The 8,722-nt window shown below is 27.6% G+C and overlaps 2 protein-coding genes across 2 annotated transcripts; both read right to left on the bottom strand.

The window, feature by feature from the left end:
• Positions 1-263: 263 nt before the first annotated feature.
• Positions 264-896, bottom strand: LOC137838883 (uncharacterized). The gene is made up of 2 exons (XM_068648096.1): positions 612-896; positions 264-509 (listed from the first exon to the last, which is right to left on the bottom strand). The coding sequence occupies exons 1-2, from the start codon at positions 894-896 to the stop codon at positions 264-266; spliced, it is 531 nt and encodes a 176-aa protein (XP_068504197.1).
• Positions 897-1,380: 484 nt separating this feature from the next.
• LOC137836525 (secoisolariciresinol dehydrogenase-like) lies at positions 1,381-2,863 on the bottom strand. The gene is made up of 2 exons (XM_068645196.1): positions 2,783-2,863; positions 1,381-2,376 (listed from the first exon to the last, which is right to left on the bottom strand). The coding sequence occupies exons 1-2, from the start codon at positions 2,818-2,820 to the stop codon at positions 1,602-1,604; spliced, it is 813 nt and encodes a 270-aa protein (XP_068501297.1). The 5' UTR covers positions 2,821-2,863; the 3' UTR covers positions 1,381-1,601.
• Between the last annotated feature and the right edge of the window lie 5,859 nt (positions 2,864-8,722).

Genomic DNA, 8,722 nt, shown 5'->3' with positions numbered 1-8,722 from the left:
CAAGTCAAACGGATGAGTATTCACCCACGAAAAAAATCAAACAGTTTCACACACAAACGAACCTTCCTTTCGGCCCTGGTAGTGATGAATAAAAATTTATTGTCAATCCCGTGGGACGAATCTGGGGCTCAAATCTCAGTCAAAACTCAGTAGACACAGTGACGAACGTCTGGTAAAAATTTCAGACCAAAATACTCGATATCCTTATTTAGGATGCCCCTATTCAAAAAAAAAACATATCTTCCTCGATTACCGACTCTCATTCAAACCTTACCCTCCTCTAGTTTAACCGCCATTGCCACCCAGAACCCTCCCAAGAGCTCTCCAATACCTACTTTCCAAGCAACAGCCATTTTAAACCATCCTTCTTCCTCTCCCTCTCCACAAACTTGATCTAAATCCATCCACCACCATGATTGATATTTCAACCGAACTAGACTTATACCTCTTTCCAAGCCATATTTAGATATAAGGATGTCTTTCCATTTCCCTTTTTCATCACTTATCAACTGCCATTTCCATTTTGCCAAAAGAGCGTAATTGAATTTTCTTATATCTTATATCCCCAGCCCACCTTCTTCAAGGGTCTTACAAACTTTCTCTCAGTTTACCCAAGGAATAGCCTTGTTATCTCTGCTCCAAGCCAAAAGGAATTTCCTTTGTATACTAATTATACTGTTGCACACCGAAGCTAGAGCTTTAAAGAAAGACAAATACAAGAGAGGTATGGCGGTAAAGACCAATTTAAGAAGACATATTTTTCCTGTCATAGATAAAATCCTCCTCTTCCAAGAGTTGAGTCTAGCTTTTATTTTGTTGACAACAAACTCCCATAACTCTTTCTTCCTAGGATTGCCTTCAACTTCAATCCCCAAATATTTGAAAGGTAATCGCATGGTGTTACAATTTAAAGTTTTTGCGTAGGTATTAAGGGGATACCTTTCCACACATATGGATAACACCTAATTGTTTATTATAGAAAAAAATAAAGTTATAGTTTCAGGAAAAGGAAAAGAAAAAGGAAAAGGATGAAAAATTACATATACAATATATATCAATAATTTCCACGTTAATGAGTTTTTTTTATCAACAAAGAATTAAATGAATTAAAAATGGGACACTTCAGGGGTGTCCCAACTCATCGTTAATGAGTTAAATATGTTTTTCATCCTTGTACTATAATACGGTATTCATTTTCATCTCTAATCCAAACTTTAGAGAATCCAGGTGCTTGTAGTATGGAAATGATTGAAATGTGTCCTTTTGTATGTGGAATTAGTTCAATTTGAGGTTCCACTTTATCAACCCATTTAAAGTAGTTACAGTAGATATCAGTCTATAATAAAAACAACAATGAATTTTGAAAAACTAATCATCTTTTAACAAACAACAATCATTTCACATATAGATTCATTTCAATCAATTTCATACTACAAGTATCTGGATAGTCCAATTAGAGACAAAAAGCAATTTAGTGTTATAATCGGAAAACATACTTAACTCTATTGCTACACATACATAGATACATGACATGAAGTTGAACAACAACAAGAAAAGCATGGAAAACTAGGTAGGCGAATGATGAACTGAGAGGTTCAAACTTAGAATTGTGAAAACAAACCAAAACTTGGATTAATAGTTGTAAAGCCCCCATCCACGGCTAGATTATGTCCACTGATGTACTTAGACTCATCACTTGCCAAATAAAGTGCAGCTTGTGCTACATCTTCTTCTTTCAGAGTAACTCCTTTAAGATTTGAATAAATATTTGAGAACCCTTCATCATCTAGTTTGAAGAAGTCTTTTGCAAGTTCATTATGAATGCAATAACATGACAGAGAATTCACTCTGATGCCAAATTGTCCAAGCTCAGCAGCAGTATTCTTTGCCAGTCCCACAATGGCATGTTTAGAACTTGTGTATGCATGACTTGCAACCCCTCCAACGCTTGAGCTAACACTTCCTACTATTATTATGCTACCCCTTTTCGCTGGGATCATCACTCTAGCTGCATGTTTTGTTCCCAAGAAGGGACCTACCAGATTCACCCTAACAACACGTTCAAAGTCAGTCACATCATTGTCAAGAATGTTGGGTTTAGCATCATCTGATATTGCAGCATTGTTCACCATTATGTCTAGCTTTCCATACTTGGATACAGTTATGTTAACAGCATTTTCAACATCAGTTTCTTTGGACACATCACAGTGAACATAAGTTGCACATTCAGTTCCAATCTCATGTTGTAGTGCTTGACCTAGTTGGTCACGAATGTCTGCAATCACCACTTTTGCACCATGTTTGCAGAAAAGCTTTGCCATGAACTCACCAATGCCCCTTGCCCCACCAGTAATCAAAGCTACCTTTCCATCTAGTCTGCGAAATTTTTTACAACAATAATCAAAGATTGCATGTCTCTTAACTGAAAATTACCTATGAAAATTAAGGAAATACCCAAAAATCATCGCTACAATATAAGCCTTCCATTAATACTATCAAGAAGTTTGAATCCAAAAACCATCTAGGGTTGGAAAACATACCAAATAAAACAATTTACTCTTGAAAAAAATATAAAAACTGCCAAATTAGTAATTTTTGTTGGTGTTAAATGAACCCATGTAACTATGTCTTTATCATGGGATTATAAATTAAAGTCCAAATAACAATACATATATTTGAATTAAATGAAGCTCTTAAAACGATCAAAATTAGAAAGAAAATATATAGATTATGTATTTCACCCTATATTAGTTACATATTGGTTCTTAATTATTGGCCATACCTTTGTGCTAGAAGGGGCAATTGTTGAATGCGTGCCATATCAACCAGATCACTCTAAAACAATTTCTATGCAAATAAGAATGAGTTGAAATCGTAGAAACACAACTCCTTAAATAATCATGGCGAGAGGGTAAACTCCACTGTTAATCACAATATTGTGAAACAAGTTAATAAACGTGGATGTCGCAATTAATTAAAATTGAATTAAGTTGAAACTTAATTTCACATTTATTAACCCAATTTAGCCAATAGTGATGATGATCCACTTGGCTTCATTGTGTTCACATTCTATATGTTTCTATTATTTTTATATATACATCTGCAATCACAAGAAACAGAATGACTAAATAGTGATTAAGACCCGATTTTAATATTTTATAAGATATCTCTATTAAAGTATGATAACATAACATAAAAAATAAAACTCTGGATTATAAAATCAAAAAATATATTTTTATCTTAGAAATATATATTTCTACAAACAACTAGGCAAAACATTAATAAGCATGTAATTAATACTCCTACATAAAAGTCAAAATAAAAAAAATTACAAACGTGTTAAAGTTAATATGACAGCACAAAAATTAAATTAGAAATGAATAAAATAACTATTCTGACAATGAAAATGCTCAAATAATACAATATAAGATTGTCGGAAAATGAGAATTGACTGATAAACACTACAAGAAAATCATAAAATAGAAACCAATTTTTAGAAACCAAAATAATTAGTTGCAATAGTAACTAAATTAGAGACCATTTTATAAACTAAAAAAAAATTTGATTTCTAAATTAGTTTCTATTATTTTCTATTATTTTTAAATAGTTTCTAAATTGGTATCTAATTAGCAACCAAGGTTTTAGAGACTAAATTTAGAAACTAAATAATTGGTATCTAAAACCTTAGTTGTTAATTAGATACCAATTTAGAAACTATTTAATAATAATAGAAAATAATAGAAACTAATTTAGAAACCAATTTTTTTTTAGTTTCTAAAATGGTTTCTATTTTAGTTTCTATTGTAACTAATTATTTTGGTCTCTAAAAATTGGTTTCTATTTCATGATTTTCTTGTAGTGAAATCAGAACAAATAATAATACTCCATCTTTTATTCATGAAATAACACTCATTTTTAATTTATTTATTATTTCAAAAAGGCTATGGTTATGAAACAAATTTTTGAAATGAAAATATAAGATATACTTTAAGCTATTCTAATTAATTTTAAGTATTACCTTATTAGAGATGTTAAAATATTGAATGTAAGAAATTTGCATTGATCATAATAATAATAATAATAATAATAATAATAATAATTTATTATAACTAAAATAATTAATATTAAGATGTTTATACATATCTCTTATTTTAGTATATTTTTAAAAACATAATAAAAAAAGTGGGCGATAGGAAGAATTAGTAATAGAAATTTAAAACTATACAGTCGTAATTAATAAACTTCATCTTTTAAAGGAAAAAAACATAAAATGAACTATTGTTTTAAAAAATTAAAATTAGGCTATGCATAAATTAAAATCAGTATTTTAAAATTCAGTTTACAAATAAGTTAAAATGAATACTCTTTTTTTGTAAAATACTCATAAAAGATTAATTTTTATATATATAATTAATGAATTCATTATTATTCCAATATCCCATATTATTTGTTTATCAACAAGAAAAGAATAAATAATAGAGATATTTCAAGAATATATCAATCCTTATATAAATAAGACATCATAAATTCCTTACAAGTACAAACACATCAAAATTAGAGTTTAAGACAGACTAAACTAATACAAATATGACACCTTAAAACTTTTTATACGGAAAAAAACAATTACGGAAAATCTATTACTAAATCATCTGGAGAAGTCTACCAACAAACTTCACAACTTATCACAACTCGCATTCTACATCTCAAAATCCAAGTAGTCCATCCTATTAATGTTTTTATCTCATATTGTTATTCACTAAGTTATCCTTTTATTTATGTGGAGTTATTATAAAGTCTATGATATTTCAGATTAAAGGGTTTTGTTTCCCATCAATGTGTTCCAAAGTCTTACATTCTTAAGTGATCTAATATCCCATGTTATATATTTGTCAAAATAAGAATAGAATCTGGTAAGAATATCAAATGATTTATGAGAGAGGAAAGATATGGATATAACATTTTCTAGTATATAAATTAATTTTATAAAATTAAGTTAAAGTAAAAATTTATTTTTTAATATGATATTAAAGTTATCTAGAACTTATCTTTTCTTTGTGATAATTTTTATCATCTTAAATTAATTAGTGTTTTAAAAAAATGGTCGGAAGAAAAATAATAGAAATGACATAGGCAAAGTGTTAAGGAATGATTTTATAAAAGTGACTCTTGCTACAAATGGCGTTTACCATTTGTGAGTCTTTTTTATTTCATTTTTTTTTTTTGTAGACCACTACCTCACATATATGACTTTTTCTCAGCTTCACTGATATTGAAAGTCTTCAATATCTGAAAGCAAAGTCATTTTTGTTGCTCAGTGTTTAGCAGTACCCTAGTTATTATTAAAACAACCTTATTATTATACCTACTTTTTTTGTCTCTGAAAATTACAACCACATCCTATGTATAATGTTTGTTTGTCTGCATGGATATGTCTACTATGGAATCAACCAACAAGCCAGAATATAATAATTATTCACACAAAAATTTAATTAACACCCAACAATACTCAACTCTAATATGTCATCGTCAAATGTCTATTGTCCATGTTAAAAAAAATCATTAAATAAAAACTAATTTTTAAAAAAAAAAATTTGTTGTTATAGTGACTAAATTACATATCATTTTAGAGACTAAAAAAATTTGGTTTCTAAATTAGTTTATATTATAGTTAAATGGTTTTTAAATTGTTGTCTAATTAGCAACCAAGATTTTTGTTACCAAATTTAGAATCTAAATAATTGGTAGCAAAAATTTTGGTTACTAATTAGACACCAATTTAAAAACCATTTAACAATAATAAAAACTAATTTATAAATATTTTTTTTAATCTCTAAAATAGTCTTTAATTTAGTCACTATAGTAACTAATTATTTTCTTATCTCTAAAAATTGATTTCTATTTCATGATTTTCTTGTCATATATATGACTTTGGAATGAACTGTCATATTGCATGTCACAAATTACGGATATCTATAGCAATGTTTTATGTATATCTCCTTATTTATATTTTGCTCCAAGTTGCTACAAGTCCTTCAATTAATATCAAATCACCATGTGTTAGTGGTGTTTTTTAAATCTATACATTAAACATAAATTAAAGTTGGTCAAAAACTCACTGAAATAAAGAAACAATTGATGATAATAAAAATTAACGTCAATTTTTCATTGCATAAATAAGGGATGATAAAAGTATGAAAACTAAGTTGGTAGGGTTGATTTTAAGAAACGGACACTAATAGAGTCCACAATGTTAATTAATTAACAATTTTTAAATTATTTTTTAACCAAAAAAAAATAGTATTGATCAAGTTGACGTTAATTTATTTTTTATTTTAAAATTTATTTGTGTCAGCTTATTTAATATTAAATAAAATTTAATTTTAATATTAATTTAATTTATATCGTTTTGATTAACACTGTAATAAAATCATTAAATAAAATTTAATTTTTAAGATAAAAAATAATTAATTACTATATTTATTAAAAAAAATTATTAACAATAAAATTTATAAATTAATTAATTAATTATCAAAATTTTAACTACCTGTAAAAAAAATTAAGTTTCTATTTACATAATATAGACCTACTGTTAAGGCTAGGACTAGGACTGATAGACCTATCAAAATTGTCTGTAACGTGTGAACATTAACTGCATTATCTACAAATCATCCTTAAATTGAGCAGTTTTTATGTTGTTTACATTTGTTTATTGTAAATATTCAAACAATTTTTGTAACTATCATACTAGGATTATTAGTAATTGAGGTATGACTTAATCATAATAGTTTGTTAAGAACTCTATTTGTATTCTCACTCAACAATTCTTGAAAAGTTGTGATAGTTGGACAATTTGTAATTTTAAATTATGCTAGTTGGATTATTTGTAACTAATATAAGACTTAATCATGATACTTTATTAAAGAGACTTTCTCTCTTGAGAAAAAAACATGAGGAAGTTTCTTTAATATTTATATATTTTTATAGAATTGTATGACAATTTTTTACCGACAAGAAAAAATAATATATATAAACGGAGTATTTTGGATTACATCAAATAGATAATTGTATGATTAAATGTAATTTTTTAAATTATTTACAAAAATATATTATTTTTTTGTAATAGTTACCTTGTTAGAAGTCAACTTTTGAAATTAGTAAACGTGTGATTATATTCATTACAAATTCTATTTCCAAGAGTAAATTTTTTATTATTTGTTGAAAAGTTTACTTATTTTTATAATATGATACCTCGGAAACGAATGAGATAAATAATTAATAAAATTTCAAAGAGGAACTATTGTTATATAAATTCTTATAAAAATTAAATCAATGAAATAAAATTTAAAACAATGAAAATGATGTACGTGAGGACGAAGAGTCACTAAAACAAATTTAGTAATTGAATTAATTTGGTTGCAATGAGCAGCCATGTTAGCGGCACACACACATTTATGAATATTTATAAATATTATTGTTTTGTATAAATTTTATTTTCTTCTGTTTTTATATATTTATATTTATCATTCAAAAACTTATGTTACTTTTTCAAATTTTTATTGCATAATATTGCTTTATTCGACTATTATTATTTCAATATAAATTATTATTTGTTCTATTTATCATTTATATGAAATATTTAAAATATTTTTTGTATCAAATTAAAATGGGGTGACAAAGATATTTTAATGGTTAACATCTAGATTTTTTAGCGTAAATATGGAATTCATGATTCTTGAAGTGAGATCAAGTTTGGAAAAGGGGTTTATTTGATTGAGAAAAGGATAAGGAACGTCAGCTTCTTCAAGTGCTTCAAAGCATGCAACTCATCTCGGATAAGGAAGATTGTTGGTTTTGGAAAGACAACACATGTCATATGGGTTCTCAGTTAGTTTGGCATATAATATATTAAGGGGTCCTTGTAAAAGGGAGTGTTCTTCTTTGTTTTCTTCTTTTTGAAAGATCAGGTTTTGCCTTCAGCTTTATTCATTACTTGCTGGGTAACTCAATCGCTTCTAAGACTAACTTGGTTAGACGAGGGGTTGAAGTTGGTAGTACATACTCTTCTATGTGTGGGGAAGAAGGGGAGACAACAACACATCTACTTTTTGAATGTAGAATTGTTTGGTTAGTTTGGAATCAGTGTTATGAGTGGCTTGGGGTGACGTCAGTTGATCATATATAATGATTCTATTTCACATTTATTGCATTTTAAATTGTGCAATGTTCCAACCTTTGTAAATATTGTTTGGGAAGTGTTTAGATTACAGTTATCGATGAGATTTTGGAGACATAGGAATAAACACTTCTTTAAAGGAGGAATGCTTGATTATTTTGAGATCTTTTCATTGGTTCAACTAAAGGTTTGGTCTTGGTAAACATGTAAATGTGCTTCTGCTTGTTTTATTTTTTCCGATTGATGTCTTGATCCGTTGACTTGTTTGTGTTTTATCAAGAGTCTTTCATAGTTTTGAGTTTGTGGTTTTTGTAGTGTTTTCTTTAACTGCCCATATTGGTTTTGAGTTAACAATTTTTGATGAGTTTTAGAATCTCTTTTTTGAAAGGAGTTGTTTTGTAAAAAGGTTGATCACCCATGAACACATGTTCATATTATTTTTTTTCTTGCTCATAAAAAAAAATACTCTCAATGTATCCAATAAAATAATAAATTATTTTGAGAGGAGATAATAAAGAAGAAATAAAGTAATAACACTAGAAAACCATT

The sequence above is a fragment of the Phaseolus vulgaris genome, chromosome 4 (genome assembly GCF_000499845.2).
Source record: "Phaseolus vulgaris cultivar G19833 chromosome 4, P. vulgaris v2.0, whole genome shotgun sequence".
Taxonomy (NCBI): domain Eukaryota; kingdom Viridiplantae; phylum Streptophyta; class Magnoliopsida; order Fabales; family Fabaceae; genus Phaseolus; species Phaseolus vulgaris.
Note: the sequence above shows the minus strand (reverse complement) of the source record. Positions and strands in the feature narration are given on the sequence as shown.

What these genes read in the sequence shown, in the direction of transcription:
- LOC137838883 (XM_068648096.1), bottom strand. Translation starts at nt 896, where the DNA reads ATGCGATTACCTTTCAAATATTTGGGGATTGAAGTTGAAGGCAATCCT. An exon ending in ATAACAAGGCTATTCCTTGG is followed by an intron (nt 510 to 611) that starts GTAAACTGAGAG and finishes TGGAAATGGCAG; the next exon opens with TTGATAAGTGATGAAAAAGG.
- LOC137836525 (XM_068645196.1), bottom strand. Translation starts at nt 2,820, where the DNA reads ATGGCACGCATTCAACAATTGCCCCTTCTAGCACAAAG. An exon ending in TTGCCCCTTCTAGCACAAAG is followed by an intron (nt 2,377 to 2,782) that starts GTATGGCCAATA and finishes AAAATTTCGCAG; the next exon opens with ACTAGATGGAAAGGTAGCTT.